Source organism: Mauremys mutica, chromosome 7 (assembly GCF_020497125.1).
Source record: "Mauremys mutica isolate MM-2020 ecotype Southern chromosome 7, ASM2049712v1, whole genome shotgun sequence".
NCBI classification, from domain to species: domain Eukaryota; kingdom Metazoa; phylum Chordata; order Testudines; family Geoemydidae; genus Mauremys; species Mauremys mutica.
Window position 1 is genome coordinate 35,532,630 of NC_059078.1, and position 17,785 is coordinate 35,550,414.

At 36.8% G+C, this 17,785-nt stretch overlaps 1 protein-coding gene across 6 annotated transcripts in view; it reads right to left on the minus strand.

Moving 5' to 3' along the window:
- The window catches only part of HDAC11 (histone deacetylase 11), a 120,049-nt gene that overhangs the window by 49,008 nt on the left and 53,256 nt on the right, over positions 1 to 17,785 (minus strand). For all 6 annotated transcript variants that reach the window (XM_045024959.1, XM_045024960.1, XM_045024958.1 and 3 more), the window contains exons 4-7: positions 16,300 to 16,416; positions 6,731 to 6,773; positions 2,581 to 2,657; positions 69 to 131 (exon numbers count right to left, since the gene is read on the minus strand). In XM_045024959.1, coding sequence (XP_044880894.1) covers positions 69 to 131; positions 2,581 to 2,657; positions 6,731 to 6,773; positions 16,300 to 16,416 — 300 coding nt within the window. The remainder of the gene's footprint in view (positions 1 to 68; positions 132 to 2,580; positions 2,658 to 6,730; positions 6,774 to 16,299; positions 16,417 to 17,785) is intronic.

The window sequence follows — 17,785 nt, forward strand, 5'->3', positions numbered from 1 at the left end:
TGAGGATTTCTGCTTTTTGGTTAAACTTTTTTTTTTTTTAAACAGCACCAAACATGTGAATCACTCACCTGATGAGCATCCAGATCTATAATAGTGGCCTTAGACACTCCTTCTACTCTTTCAAATAGAAACTGGAATCATAGGCAGGTACAGAGGAAAAAGAAAAAAAAACTGCAGTTAGGAAAGTAGATGAGAGATTAGAATGGAAGCTGGATACTTGCATGGTAAATCTCATTTTTTAACTGAATGCACTGTATATATTTCTTATATGCCAGAAATTAAGGGCTAGATATTTTTGAAACACTTTATTATGGAAACTTAACAATATGTGAAGGAATAATTACATAAAACAGAGAGAGGGTTTTTTAGGGTTTGAAAACAATTATCTTGAGACGCTTATGGACCCAATACACAAAGAGAATCCATGCATTTGCATCACATTATATACATGAACTACATTTATAGGCTAGCTTTCAGATTCAAACCTCATAATTGAAAAAAACAAAGTTCCCACTTTTTGTGTTTAGAACTACAAGAGGTGATGCAGGTTATCACATCATCAATGGCTTACATTTCTAAAGGATTGTGTAGGATAAATTTATTACCTGGTTTATGATAATGACACAGACTGAATGTGCATAAAGAGTATCCCTCGCTCTCTCAAAAAAAAAAAGTTGGAGAATGTTGTAGTAGGGTTCAAACTTTATTTTACAAAGACACTTTATAAACTAGTAGTGGAATTCATTTATTGCTATTCCATATGACTGAGAAAGCACACTAACATTTTTAAAAATTCTTTGAGTCATAACAGTAACTATTGTTAACTAATGGACGGTAAAAAATGTCTTTAGTACATGTACAAACTATGGAAGAGTTATAGTCTCCAATGTGCATTGGAATAGTTCGGAGCTCCAGGGCAGATTAAGAGACTTTTCAACTCAGTAAACTATCATCCAAAAGAAGTTAGGGCACTGCACCATATAGTGTACTGTATTTGTTTATATCTTAACATTTTAATTATTTTTGGTAGTATTTTATAGCATGCTAGCAAATATTCTGTGATATACTTTGTAAGAATAATTAAGTCTTAGTTACAGGAGGTCTTATTTCAGCCTCTACATATGGCTGTTTGTTTATAGAACATACGATACTAAATATAATCAAGTATTTCAAACTCTCTCCCCGCCCTTGTACGGTTATTTTCAGAGACTTCACATTTTTATCTAGGAAGACAAAATGCATTTAGTGTAAGATCCTGAGGGCGGATACCTGTGTCCATGCAAATTTAAGTAGAAATCAGTGGAACCCCATGTGGGTGCCAGGTTCACCAATTGCAGAATCAGGACAGTTCCCACTGAAGATTTTAAGACAATTAACCTATGGTATTTTAAACAGTATTTTTATTTTAAAGGAAGAATTGTAACAAACGGTATTGAGTCATGTTTACCTGCAGGAATCTGATTCTGCAGCCCTTCTCCACAAAATTATTGCCCTCATCAGTGACAGTTATGCATGAATAAATGCTTCAGCATCAGTCCCTAGACTACTTTAATACTGATTCCTGTCTACAGACTAGGAGTACTTGTGGCACCTTAGAGACTAACAAATTTGTTTCAGCATGAGCTTTCGTGAGCTACAGCTCACTTCTTCGGATGCATAGAATGGAACACACAGACAGGAGATATTTATACATACAGAGAACATGAAAAGGTGGAAGTATGCATACCAACAGGAAAAGTCTAATCAATTGAGATGAGCTATCGTCAGCAGGAGAAAAAAAACTTTGAAGTGATAATTAAGATGACCCATAGAAGGTGTGAGGAGAACTTAACATAGGGAAATAGATTCAATTAGTGTAATGACCCAACCATTCCCAGTCTCTGTTTAGGCCTGAGTTAATTGTATCTAATTTGCAAATTAATTTGAGTTCAGCAGTCTCTCTTTGGAATCTGTTTTTGAAGTTTTTTTGTTGCAAAATTGCCACCTTCAAGTCTGTCACTGAGTGGTTAGAGAGGTTGAAGTGTTCTCCCACTGGTTTTTGAATGTTATGATTCCTGATATCAGATTTGTGTCCATTTATTCTTTTGCGTAGAGTCTGTCCGGTTTGGCCAGTGTAGAGTCATTACACTAATTGAATCTATTTCCCTATGTTAAGTTCTCCTCACACCTTCTATGGGTCATCTTAATTATCACTTCAAAGTTTTTTTTCTCCTGCTGATGATAGCTCATCTCAATTGATTAGACTCTTCCTGTTGGTATGCATACTTCCACCTTTTCATGTTCTCTGTATGTATAAATATCTCCTGTCTGTGTGTTCCATTCTATGCATCCGAAGAAGTGTGCTGTAGCTCACGAAAGCTCATGCTGAAATAAATTTGTTAGTCTCTAAGGTGCCACAAGTACTCCTGTTCTTTTTGCGGATACAGACTAACACGGCTGCTACTCTGAAACCTGTCTACAGACTGTTTTGTTTACTCCTGTTTATTAAGATGCAAGTTAGACTACTGATTTAAGAAATTTATGTTGATAATTTTTTTCATTTATACAAATGGTAGAGAAAATTATTTTTAAATGTCCTACCTTAATAGCCAGTGTGATATCAGCATATGCACAAAATCCTCCACCTTTATCACTTGAACAGTGATGGAAGCCACCACCTAAATGTAAAAATGTAACTTTAAAGAAATACTAGGCTAAAAAGCTAGATACTATGGAAAACACTGTCACTGCAAATGTTTGTTTGCTGTTTACTTAAGCAATGGCCATCATTTTTTTTTTTAAATTGAACAGAGCATCTAAAACCCCTAACTCATTGTCCTGGTAGCATATCACATTCAATGTCATGTTTTATATCTGGCCTATCAGGTCCCAAGATAAAGAAGCAGTATGTGTCCCAATCTAAAGTGATTTGGTCCCAGAACCTGGAAATCTTGCAACCATATGAAGAACTAGGCTCAAAGGAGAGGTGTTCCCTACAATTATACATTATATTAGAACCCATGCCTTTGTAATAAGGCACTTTGTATCCATGGCCTACCCACCAAGCGCCAGTTTAGAGTAAAGCAGGTGGTCAATTCAACTTATCAAAGTGCAAAGGGTAAACCTACTTGAGGCAGTAACTGTGTAACAGGCATGGTGGAATACTACCTTCCTCTACCACAGTAATAACTTAATGAATTATCTAGGGGGGAAATGAAAACCCCCACAATGTACCCAATTAACTTGTGGGGGGGATGGGATGGGATGGGCAAGTTCTTCTCAAACTGAAAGTCAGGGGTCAGCAACAGCCCAAAACAAGAACCATCACTGACAGTCAGTACAGCCAATGTACCCAAGGCCTTCCTACATCCATGGGCCATTAAACTGTAGGATAGATACAAAATATTGTTTTGAGTCAACACTAAGATCAAGAATGGATTTTAAGAGTTGCTCTTTAAAAATGTATAGACCATTAATTATTTTTAATCACACATTTTTATATAAAAATCCATAACACTTTACTGATAAGCCAGCTACATATATCTGACCCATATAACTGACAAACATAATTTCATTTGACTTTCCACAGAGCATGTCTGCCTTTGTTTGTTTTTTTCCATACTGGATGTTTACTCTCTAGAGGATTATACTAAGAAACAATAGAAAGATGTGTCCAGAAGAATGAAAGAGGTAATATTTTATATTTACACATAACAAATTTGTTTTTTCTCTCTCTCTTTCTGGAAGTACAAACTTGCTCAAATTCTTCTTTTTAAGACATGATGGCTGCCCAGATGCTCAATATGATGGAGTTACCATCTTTAGAATTAACATACAAACATATGAAAAAGGTGGGGAAAATCCAACATCTGTGACCTCTGTGAAATCCAAAAGCTAATTATAACTCTGACTATTCCTTCTACAGTCATTGACCTTCCTCCTTTTGCAGTACTATGGGAAAGGATAGAAAGAAGGCCAAATTTATTTCCACTGTACTCTTTATAATTTATTATTATTACAATTAAGTCTCTTTAAATGAAGTGATCTCAGTCATTCCAATTGACCTACTGAAAAACATCAAACAAATGGTTAAAAATACAAAAAATTCAAACCTACTGTAACTAAACTCTCACTACAACACATTTCAAAGATTTCTGTGGCTGGGAGAGACCAAAGATTCTTTGATTAAAGAAATGGATATTTATGACTTCAGTGTAGTATCTCTCTTTCTGGAGTGCTCTTTTTTCTTCTGTGGCAGAATTATTGCACACGTATTTAGCAAAATAATGTAGTTAGGTGCCATTGCTATTTATTTACCTCATGATAGGATTGGCATGCAAATGTGATGATAATTGATGGTTAGCAATGTAATGTATGGGCCCATAAAAAACATGTTGCATTTCTCAAATCATTAACTTTTATTTTTTCACACTGTAGATTCATCAAATGCATTAAATATTTCAGTTTTGTAGTGAAACAGAAATGGACATTGACAAAACAGAACAATGAAGTCCTGCAGTTGAGTTAAATGAAATATGGTCTCTATTTATTTGGGATGCTGAAGGGAAACCGCATTGCGGCAAGTTATGGAAATAAAAGAACTTTGAATCATGCTACAGTCAGAACAAATCTCTCAACAATTCTAATCTAGCATCATTTAGTGTGTATTAAATGTCAATAATTTATACGTTGGAACACCGAATCTCTATATAGGAATCTCTATATGTGAGTAAAAGGAATTTTCCTACAGCCCAGTAAGATTCCTCAAAAAAACCTGTGTTCTCCAAATGAGATGGAAAGAAATATTAATGTAAAGTGAAAACTCTGAATTTATTCCTCAAGAGATTTAAGTTTAAATGTTTTTCCACTTTATTTTTGCCTTCTTCTGAAGCCTTCTGTACTGGCTACTGCTGTAGGCAGGATGCCAAACTAGACTCTGTCAGTGGTCTCTGTGTTCCTCTAAAATTTAGCAGATACTGTACATTAGTTTTCCAAGAAGGGTACAGTGAAATTGCTAACTTGGTTTTTCAGAAGTGCCATATTGATTGTTGTTACTAATTTGGCAAGTATGGATACAAACTGTGTCCACAATGATTATCTTTCAATATAAGATGAGGAACAGAACACTGGAAGCAAATAACATTTTCTTATTCATAGTGTTTGTGCCCATAATTAAAATCCTCTACTTTCCCATCAAATATTTCATCTGAGTAAGTTTCAAACAATTTTATTATCTCTCAAAAAGTACTGTATCTTTTAAACCTTACTTTCTTAGGGAAAATGAATATATAATTTAAGTAATGAACAACAAATTATTTGTAAAACTTCTATTAAAATTTTATTATCTGACATATCTTTTTAAAATCATAGTCATCCTTGTCTGCAAACTAGGGATGAAATTTACCTATGTGTAGAGGGCCAGCACACTTTTTGCCTAGATTGCCTATGCATGACTTAAGTCCCTATCTATCTATCTTAGGTACTTATATGTCCCCCATTACTGTAGTATCTGAACGTCTTACAGTCTTCAATAAGGTTATCTCCTCACAAAACCCCTGTGAGGTAGGAAAATATTATCATCTCCATTTACAGAGGGGAAACTGAAGCACAGAGAAATTAAGTGCCCAAGGTTTCTCACAATGTCATCAGTGGACCAAGGTCTTCTATGACCCCAGTCAGTACTAATACCACTGGACCATCCTTCCTCTCCAGAATAGTGACTTAAGAGGTGCACAGGCCACGTGCTGACCATGGAGTGAATTTCACACTAGGTGTTTATTTAATAAGCCACTGTTAAGCTTCCATGGTGCACTTAACACAGGATAATGATGACAGTGAATGATGTAAAACCAAATTCAAGGTAATGACTTTACATACAACAATAGTTTAGTTGTATATTATAGACTTCTAGAAAGAGACCTTCTAAAAACATTAAAATGTGTTACTGGCACACGGAACCTTAAATGAGAGTGAATAAATGAAGACTCGGCACACCACTTCTGAAAGGTTGCCAACCCCTGAATTAGAGATTTGATTATTACGTGGCATTTGAAAAATTATTCTGGTAATAAATATGGATACTCTTTCGGTTTTGAGTTTTGTTATGATTTCAGTTGATAACCACATATAAATAAAACATACTATATTTCATTGTATATTGCCATTGAGGCGGTATTTGATGTTACGTGTTTGATTTTTTAAAATATCATTTAATGAAAATTTAAAAACCTGTTGCAATAAATCATGTAATTTTTCTTCAAAATCCCACTTTGTCTTCTATAATTTCCTACATGACTCATTCCAAGAGCTTCTGTTGCTTTAGTCATGGAATCATAGAGTTGAAAAATTAGGTTTTATCATGTAAATACCATACTGATATTGTCTACCTTTATTTAGTTAATAACAAAACAATTAGGATTTATCACCACAAATTAGCATTCCGTTGTTTGTTCTCTTTTCTTAGAAGAATCTGATTGTTTTGTCACAAAACAGCAACATGGATTATAGTAGACTAGGAAACTAAAATTCTCTTCTGTAAAATTAATTTTCTTCTCAAATTTGTCTCTAAAAGTTATTTTTCTATTCTCTAAAATTCCAAAATTAACATAACCTCTCTAAAATTAACTTTGGATATTTACATTTGAGGTAAGTATGGCTGTTATAAAACAAGGTACAGGTCACGTTGAGAGGAAATAAATTATTTTTAAAGTAGTTGGTAAAACTTCATTTGGTTAATTACATTTTTACTTACCCACATTGATTGCCCAGCCTCTGTCAATGGCAAGCTTTCCTGCCTTTAAGAAAAAATTAAGAATTTCAGGAATGTATAAACTATGGCATTAAGTTTTTTATTCTGTACTCCCCCACCCCCGCTTAGTCATTTCTATGGTTCCCACATAGTCACTACAGATGTTCATTAAAGTCAATGGAAGCTTTACCAAGTTTTACCAGAGCAAGGCATGCTGGAAGAGACCCTTTAACATGATGCCTAGCCTATATTTAATTCTCTTGAGATTGTGCATCGAAAATAAACTGAACACAGACCGCTAGTAACCAAACTGAAAAGTGCAGAAAATATGAAAAAATTGTTCAAATGGGTAAAACTTCCAAACATATCATTCCAGTTTCTATAACAATCCTCCCAACAACCCATTTAGAAGCTGTAAATAACTGCAAACATATTGATACACTTAAGGTTTCCAGTGAGAAAACCTGCAATAAGCAAAGCGGCGTGGGATTTTTTACAAAGTAACATTTATAATGATGAGCATCATCAATCCTTTTCTTCAGATACCTGGAAATGGTGACCATTGCTCTTTTGCGTACCCAAATGACATTCAAAGAAGGGGAAGAATCAACAAAGAAAAGGCACACTACGCTGGAATTAGGAAAACTTGAACTTTGAAAAGAAAAATGTGAAATATTATTAGCAAAGAGCAGACAGCCTTAAAGGAGCATTTCTGCTTTTGAAGGCAGACATTTTCTTTCACTACCCAGATGAGTGATAAATTATAGGTACTTCAAGTGTCAAATATTTTTAAAGGGCATATTACAATTTCTAATAAAATAAAATAATTTCCCAAAAATTATGGGATGAAAATTGCATTTGCAAGGGGAACTGGAAAGCTTCAAAGTGAGAGACAAGGAGCTCTTCCATCAGTAAGACTGGTCTTTGGATACCTCCAGAAGATTACTTAATATTTAAGAAACCAGTGGGGGGAGTAGGGAGAGGGGATATTTTACTACCCAAACACTGCCAATTTATCCAGATTAGATCTTGAGGAGGAATTATTGAAAGGCAGGACTCACAGGTCACAGTGCTTCTCCACTATCTCCTCATTCAGTGTACTTCCCAGGTATTTCTCATGAAAAAAAAAAAGTCCCTAGAAAGTCAAAAACCATCACAGACTGCAAGAGGGACTAATGAAGCAGTATAACATTAGCAACAGCACTGGCAGCACCAGAAGGCACATATTTTCTATTTCTGAATTCTTAAGAGCACATGGACAGTTTAGGCCTTTATTTATTGCTCGATGAAATAAGCTTATGCAGGCAGACACTATGCTTTTTAGAAGTGGAATGATATTTCTATGATGAGAGCCAGAGAAGGCTCGGAACATAGTGTAATGGAAATCATGACCAAAAAATGGCCATTAGTGTTATTTATTATTTGTATTACAGTAACAGTAAGAGCTCCATTGCACTAGACCTTATACAAACACAACAGTCCCAGCCCCAAGAGCTTACAAAGTGAGCAAAGCTCTTCTAGATAGCCGTATTTATGAATACCGAATAGACCGTTTTTGAAATGGCATCAGCACTGGTCTCATCACGAAGAACTGTCTATAGCGATTCACATCATACAGCAGAGATCAGTGCAAGGCTCCCAGGCAGTGCGGCAGGACTAGCCAGAGGTGATGACAGAGAGCCACTATAGCACTCAGAGGAAACCCCTACTAGGAAAATAAAAAGAGTTTTAAGCAGCATGGCCAGGGCCCTCTCACACTCATAAGCGAAGGGAATTATTTTTCTTTCCCTGTAACACAAATGCTTAAAAACTGCAGGCCAAATGCTATCCTCAACTATCCCTATGCCTTCCCATTGAAATCAAAAAGGTTGTATGGATGTACCTGAGGCATAATTTCACCCTATTTGTCACTGTCCAATTTGCAAGTAAGTATATTCAAGTTGATTGTTTTAGATTTGAATGGGATCTAATAGGGAGGAAACTAAAGTCCACATACAGTTAAGTCTTCACCTCTCACACATTGGTCTACATTTGCCTTTTCCACTTTGGGCACTGGCAATAAATACTGAAGAAGTTACACTTGTTTCTACCTCAGCTACTTTTATCCATATTAATAAAAGGACACATCTCATAAGAGTCCCAAAATTTGGACAATGACTTTATCACTTTCCCTCTGCACTCTTTGTTAAGCAATCTTTTATGAATAAGGTAAGTAAGGATAATATTCCAGATAGTATGCCTACTTTTTCCACTTTTCAAGGCAACTTTGGGCAGTCCAACAGCATTAGAAACTGTTACCAATACATTCAAGCACCTTCATTTCCACCATCCCTTTGTCCCTAACTTCTTTGATCTTTAAGAAAACACAGTGAAAGTAAGGATATAATTAAAGTGTAATGGGAAAAAGGAAATAGAACTTGAAGACCAGAGAGGAGAAGGAAAGTTACTGGGGGAACACAGTCAAAAAAGGGAAAGATATTTTTTGATGTTAAAAAGAAAGGTAGACCCCATGCCCAATGATACCAAAACTAGGGCTATTGATTAATTGCAGTTAATTCACGCAATTAAATCAAAAAATTAATCACAATTAATCTCACTGTTAAACAATAGAATACCAATTGAAATTTATTAAATATTATTGGATGTTTTTCTACATTTTCAAATATATTTATTTCTATTACAACACTGAATACAAAGTGTACAGTGCTCACTTTATATTATTTTTATTACAAATACTAGCACTGTAAAAATGATAAACAAAATAAACTATTTTTCAATTCACCTCACACAAGTACTGTTGTGCAATCTCTTTATCATGGAAGTGTAACTTACTGTTATATCCTTGGGGCAGCCGGTGTAGGAAGCAATCACTTGAGGCCAGAGAGCAGGCAGCTAACCAAAACCTCCATTTTATTTACATATCTACTGAGAGCTTCTCAGCCGGTTGAAACCGGTTGAGCTAACCCATAATAATCTAACTCAGTTGCCATAGCAACAAAACCATGACAACCAAATACACAACACTTACAAATGTAGATTTTTTTGTTACATAACTGCACTCAAAAACAAAACTGTAAAACTTTAGCGCCTACAAGGTCACTCAGTCCTACTTCTTGTTCAGCCAATCGCTAAGACAAACAAGTTATTTACTTTTACTGGAAATAATGCTGCCTGCTTCTTATAAACAATGTCACCTGAAAGTGAGAACAGGCATTCACATGGCACTTTTGTAGCTGGAGTTGCAAGGTATTTACGTGTCAGATATGCTAAACATTTGTATGCCCCTTCATGCTTCCGCCACCATTCCAGAGGACCTGCTTCCATGCTGATGATGCTTGTTAAAAAAAAATGCATTAATTAAATTTGTGACTGAACTCCTTGAGGGAGAATTGTATGTCTCCTTTTCTGTTTTACCCGCATTCTGACATATATTTCATGTTATAGCAGTCTCGGATGATGACCTAGTACATGTTAATTTTAAGAACACTTTCACAGCAGATTTGACAAAACACAAAGAAGGTACCAATGTGAGATTATAGAGGGGAGGGATAGCTCAGTGGTTTGAGCATTGGCCTGCTAAACCCAGGGTTGTGAGTTCAATCCTTGAGGGGGCCAATTAGGGATCTGGGGCAAAAATCAGTACTTGGTCCTGCTAGTGAAGGCAGGGGGCTGGATTCAATGACCTTTCAAGGTCCCTTCCAGTTCTAGGAGATAGGTATGTCTCCTATTATTATTATTTCTACAAATAGCTACAGCACTTGACCCAAGGTTTACAAATCTGAAGTGCCTTCCAAAATCTGATCATTATTGAGCAGAACCCATCATCAGCATGGACACATCCTCTGGAATGGTGGCTGAAGCATGAAGGAACATATGAATCTTTAGCACATCTGGCACATAAATATCTTGCGATACCGGCTAAAACAGTGCCATGCGAACGCCTGTTCTCACTTTCAGGTGACATTATAAACAAGCGGCAGATTTATCTCCTGCAAACTGTAACTAAACTTGTTTGCCTGAGCGACTGGCTGAAGTAGGGCTCTAAAATTTTACATGGTTTTATTTTTATTGTACATAATTCTACATTTGTGAATTTAACTTTCATGATAAAGAGACTGCACTACAGTACTTGTATTAGGTGAATTGAAAAATACTATTTCTTTTTGTTTTTTACAGTGCAAATAAATATAAAGTGAGCACTGTACACTGTGTATTCTGTGCTGCAATTGAAATCAATATATTTGAAAATGAGAAAACATCCAAAATATTTAAATAAATGGTATTCTATTATTGTTTAGCAGCACGATTAATCGCATGACTAATCACAATTAATTTTTTTAATTGCTTAACAGCCCTAATCAAAACCCAACAACTTGTAGCAGTACACAAATATGGAGAGTACCACTGGCCCCAGCACTGCCTAGGTGACTTGGCAGTAGACACTGTCCATCCTATTCCACAACCCATGGCAGAAAGAAGAGGGAAATGGGACCTTTATCTTCAGGATGGGTGTAATCTCCACAGGAGAGCCATGACCTCTTCTGTCACTTTTCCACCTTTGTTAGTAATTTATGTAAAATCTTTCCCCTTTGCTACATTTCCCAGTTTGCTACTTGATTTCATGATCTGCTATGTTATTTAATTCTCATCTTCACCAACACGTTAGCAATGCTTCTGCCAAATGTATGTGTATGTATATAGATACCTATTTTAACCTGGTCAGAGAATTTTGTGTCATTCTGAAGATGTAAGTCACATCAGAAAGGATAAGTAATTATGCTGTTAAACTAGAAGTCTTGAAAATCATCAAACAGTTTTTGCAACACCATTTGAGCATGATTATGTAGAGAACAGATTCAAACTTTACAAAATGCTTTAGATGTTTAATACCAATGACCAGTAAGCAAATTAATCTTTCACAAAGAGAATTAATTAAGATGCCATCATGTGCTCAAAATTAATTAAGTCATATTGTCAAAAGTGATTTCTGAATGCTCACAGCAGACAATCATACACGTTAGATTGTTGTCTGAGCCCACCCACCAGCTATCAATTCTACTTCTTTCCAGAATACCTCTTCATGACTGACTCCAACAACTTGCAGGAAACTGGAGATTCTTGACAAACAAAGATGACATTTCATTTGTAGAATTAGGGAAAGCAATTTGTACAGTTTACAGCACCAGTGAACAGAAATTTTAACAAGGGAAGGCAATTTATTTTGTACATGTTTATAGAGTGCTTGGAAATATAGCATTATATAAATGCCAAATAATATTATAAATAGTCCCTACACTGGACATAAAATTTTGAGCATTAACCTGGGAAGAAAAACATGAAAATTTTGTGAATAAATGCTAAACAATACTGAAAGTAAGAATTCAAACACTATTTAGATTTATCTTATTAAATAAGCATGTGTAGAAAATTATAGCTGTTTCCCCACAATCATCTATAATTCATCTAAATAACAGGGTAGTTATAATGTCACTACACAGTTCTGCCTTACTGTGATGGAATTTTTACAAAAAGGATACTGGCAATCTGCCCTAAAAATTAAAAACAGGAATAATTCTGATTATAATATTCTTTGGATTGCAGTTGCATCTAGGGGCCACAACCAAGACCAGAGGCCCGTTGTGCAAGGCACTCTTACAAACATAACGAGATACTGTCTCTGCCCTGAAGACTTTACAAATCCGTGGCCCCAATCCTGCAATAATTTACGCAAATGCCTAACTTTAAGTACTGTCAGCAGTACTGTTGAACTCAACGTGCATAAAGTTAAAGCAAGTGTGTACGTTTAGGCAGGATTGGGAGCAAATTGGAAAGACAAAGAAAGGATGTGAGTAGAAACAGAGACACAGAGCGGTAAGACGACTTGCCCAAACAGACAGCGGGTGAGAAGCAGAGCACTGAAGAAAGCACAGTTCTCCTGACTCCCAGTGCAGTGCCCTCGGTAATACTGCTTACATTTTTTTTTTAAATTGACTAAAAAAAAAAGTTCAGTGTAAGGGAGTTTAAAGTTTACCTTGACTCAACAGGGAAAGCATTCTGACTTCAATGTGAGAACTACTGGATGAGGCTGAGTGGATCAAAAGATAGGTAATGTAGATATAGAGTTTCCCCATCTCTAGGCCACTGGGTCAAATCTAGCCCAGATTAGAAACCAAAAAAAGTAAGTACCTATCTTGAGGCTGTTTATCATTAGAATACGTAATTCTATCATTTTCTGAAGTTCTTTGAGTTACACTTACTGCATTTGCAATGCGGACTAAAAATACATGGTGCCCTGTGCAGCCTGAACACTATGTTGTTATCGAATTCTAAGAACACTACATATTTTCCCTCTGGCAAATGCTAATTTGAAGTATTTTTTCAACAGTAATTAATTAATAATACATTCACAATTAAATATTAATGACAAACTCCTCTGGGAACCTAACCAGGTTCATTAACATCAAAAAGAGCTTTCCCCATGACAGCTGTGGTAATTTCTTCTTGAGTATCTATTAATGACTCACACAACATTTCTTCAGAGCTATGGGGCAAATTTTGCCCTAGGTTACATGTGCATAGGTCCCCCTCACTTTCACTGGCACTATGTACATGGCTTTCAAGGATGGAAGGCAGGGGTGGGCAAACTTTTTGGCCTGAAGGCCACATCTGGGTATGGAAATTGTATGGTGGGCCATGAATGCTTATGAAATTGGGGGTTGGGGTGCAGGAGGGCTCCGGCTGGGGGTGCGGGCTCTGGGGTGGGGCTAGGGATGAGCGGTTGGGGGTGCAGGAGGGGCAGAGAGTTGAGTGCGGGAGGGGGCTGGGGGCAGAAACAGTAGCATGTCCCCGCTCCAGCTCCTACGCAGAGATGTGGCCAGGTGGTTCAACAGGAGCTGCGGAGGCAGCACTTGGGGTGGGGACAGCGTGCAGAGCCCCCTGGTTGCCCCTTTGTGTAGGAACCAGAGGAGGGACACGCTGCTGCTTCCAGGAGCCATGCAGAGTGGGGCAAGACCTCAACCCCGCTCCCCGGCTGGCACTCTGGAGCAAGGCAAGCCTCGGTGGGAGCTCGAAGGCCAGATTAAAACATCTGGAGGACCAGATGTGGCCCCCGAGCCATAGTTTGCCCACCCCAATGTAAAGGAAGAATTTGACCTTGTGTGCCATATTACTTCAAAAAGTCAAGTCTAAAGACACTACACTGTAGAAAACCAAGCAAGTCCTTTCCACAGCGCTAGTAGTTATGTGCCTTCGCACCAGGAATGCTTCTTGCCATACAATAATATGTTGCTATTCTTAAAACAGGCATAAATCTGAACAACAAACACTTAATATAATTTACTGTAAGCCCACTGATTGTTGTAAGCACTGACAGACAATACTGCCACATAAACGAAAACACATGGGACAAGATATTTTACTCCATTAATTTTAATTATAGCGGACACACCATTTTTTTAGTGCAGTCTCCTTTCTTATGGTACTATCAACCCTTCTTTTGGGTACACAGCATTTTCCAAAGCTAGCAATGATGTACACATCATTTTAACAGTATATTTTAATTAATTTTAAGTTTTTAATTTTAATTACTTTTTGAACAAAGTGTAAAATTAATTTCCTATTTTGGGTGCTTTAAATAATACCCTCTTACCACCTGTAGCTGGGGAGAACCTTGACTGGACAGCAGGGAATGAGAGAAGCCCAAAATGTATGCCTGACAGGAAGAGAAGCTCTGCCACCCCCGCAATAGCAGTTCTCTGCTTAGCTGTTGGCTTGGCAAAAGGGAATGGAGGCTGATTGGCTGCTGGGTGCCCCCTCCTCCCCCCATTTAAACTACACTAGGATTTTCAAAAACCTCTACTCTCTGGTTAGTTGTCCCATCCTCTGTCCCCTTAGTTGTAAATCAGGAGTTGTGCTGCTTATGATGCTACGGGTCAGATGATTGCCTGTTTTTATGGATCAGAAAGGGCCGGCTTCTAGTGGTAAACAAGACCCAGGATTGCACACTCAGACCATGCGCTCATGGGGGGGGGGGTTGGAGTTGAGGGGGAAGGAGGACCTTGGGATCTAAGGCAGACTGAGGTTCCCCCCACCCAGCCTTGTGGCCTCTGTTACTCCACCCCTCCCCTTAAGTATTTATATGTTATTTGCATCTTCAATGAATCTTTGATGTTATTCACCAAGGGAAGAATTTGAAAAAAATGCATCTTGCTTTTACTGTACAGTCTGATTGCTGCGAAGTGCCTATTATCCCACAGATAGACAATTAACATAGACAACCTCTCAGTTTTGTAAAAATACTGCTGCTGCTTTACAGTTCCCCTATAGCTTCGCCGCCTCCTCCACCTTTCATATCAGCTAGTAAGTTGCAATAGATCTTTTATTCTGATTTCTAGTGCTGAAAGAAAAAGAAGTAGTACACTGCTGAACCTCAAGACAATGCACTTCAATAGCTAACCTTAACATAATTCAGGAACGGCAGTGTGGGATTCTGTACCGTTCCATGGGTCTTCATTGTAACAGCTAGTTTGGGAAGGGCAGGGGAGGGCGAAAATGCAGTAGATGCAGTGAAAATCTATTTGCCATCACATCAACTGTGAATTTAGATAAAATCATTTATTTTCAACTTATAAACTCGCTGCTACAGGTCTGTTCCTGTGAAAAGAGATATGGAATACCACTACGGTCTTGAAGCACTGCGGTTTACTTAATGAAATGTGCTTCTACTCTGACAAAAATCATAGAAGGGTTTGGTGGTTGTTGCCTCTCTGATTTCAATGTCAAAATGTGTTCAGTTTTGAACGAAAAAGATGTTATTTCCCAACTACTAGTCCTGCAAACTCAGCCTTAGCTCAGAGTCTCAAGTGGGTTCTTTCCATCTGGCATATCACCGTCTGTAATAAAGGTTCTGTAGGGCAAATTAAGCCCTCAGTGACACCTGTGCGACTCCACTGCCTGCAGTGAGGAAAAACAGCTGTAACTAATTGGGACTTGGAAAACAATTCTGTTATGATTAAACAGAATACAGCTCACTTCATTTTAGCTGTGCTACCGCTATAGTGCGAACAGCAGTAAAAAGCAGTAAAACCTTATTTTAATCACTAAAATGAGCAGGTCTGAATTTCTGAATACACAAAATGAACAGTAAGAAGCTGTCGTTTCCTCACTAGTTATATTTCAGACTAGAAACTCATTTTAAGCAGCACAACCTTTTTCCTATGGTACCAGAAAAAAAAAGAATTGTAAGAGCAGATGACATCCTGAGTAGGGTCAAAAATCTCCCCCTTCTTAGCGGTTGTTTCTCTTTTCATGCCCTCTCATCTTGATACAGCTGCTAGGTATTGCAATGTCATGCTGGATTTAGCCACTGTCTCTAGGACAGATCATTAACCCCTGTCCTGCCCTGGTCCAGTGTAGGATTAGTAAATCCACCCAGTCACAGATCCATTGGTACACAAGCACAGACGGCTCTACATTATAAAATCTATGACAAAAGGGAAATGGTTACATTTTAAAAATGTAGTTCATTAATTCAAATTGATGAAAGACAGTAGAAAAAAGCATCAATAGCTTACCATTATTGTTCCTCCTGTTTGGGTTCTTAGAGGCTTCAGAACCTTTCTCTGAACAAGGAAATTGGGAAGAAAGAGAACTGGTGGAATTTCTGTAATTGTAGCCACTACAAATGACCACTACAGAAAAAAATAAAGAATAATTACGAATTAGTTTCTGAATAATTTACCTTATCTCCAAACTACTACTTTAATATTCTGTCACACAGTTACTATCTACCAAACAAAAGCATGTGGCTTTAACATACAGCATTTTCTCCCTACAATAAACACAGATGTCTATAACAGCAATCATTAATATTGGCCTCTGAACAGCTTCCTTTCTTTTAGAGACCAGCAGGTCTCAAACTGCAATTTATGAGAAACGTTGTGTTTCAGAAGTCAGATTTTGGATTCTTATGTCAAAGTCTGACAAAATTATTAATTTTCCAGTGATGTACAAATTTTAAATAGGCTAATAATGTTAGAAAAACAATAGTGAAAATTCTTTAATGGTATTAATAGTTAGCTGTGCTTACTACATTGCTCAACCCTAAGGATCAAAAGAATACATCAAATAGATTTGAACTAAGAATTTTAACACTTATTAATGAACATTTTATGTATATCTTAGCTTAAACAATGCATAATAATTTGATTATTTTAATGCAAGATTAGGTAAAATTTATTTTGCATATTACACACTCCTGGAATATGTTTCAAGGCAAATGTTGCATTAAATAAGCAAGTAATCAAGAGAATGATTTGAAGAATTACTTCCAAAATACATGATCTATTCTAGTGAAGAACTTGCAGATATTACTTCTCAGAATCCATACTAACAGTGTTAGGAGCTATTCCATGTCTAAATATATTTCAAAACCTAAATCACAGCTAAGATTATATAACATCTGCATTTCAAGTTATTACTCAATATTTCATAAAGATATTCAGGTCAATACACTGGAAACCTTTGCACAAGGATTTTGAGTGGATCCCAGTCCCTGCAGCATAATGAAATTTAAAGAGATTCTGTACACCTCTGTGATTCTCTTATTTCACCAGTTGTGCGATTGCAACTGGTGGGTGAATTTTAACAAAAGAATAAAACCTATATTCTTATTTAGTCTCCTTAGGTATTCAAATTATGACCACCTATGGCCAAACCAGTTTAAAGGAAGACTGTAAGTATCATATATTGGAGCAGCTATGCACTAAGGTGTTTAAAACATAAGAAGTATATACATTCAGCATTGCTTACTTTGACAGCAGTTCACTTAAGAGTTTGTTATATTTTTATATTGAAAGAGATTTCAAAGACAACATATGGCTTATACCATATCGGAAACTGTTAAAGTTTCACAATACCAGCTGTCCATCATTAATACAATTACCTTCACTATCATCTTTTAATGTGGCAAGACTTTCTAAAATCTATTTAAAAGCTCTTGTATCTTTTGGTTGGTACTATAAATATAAAGAGCCAATTTCACCCCTAGTGCATCTTAAA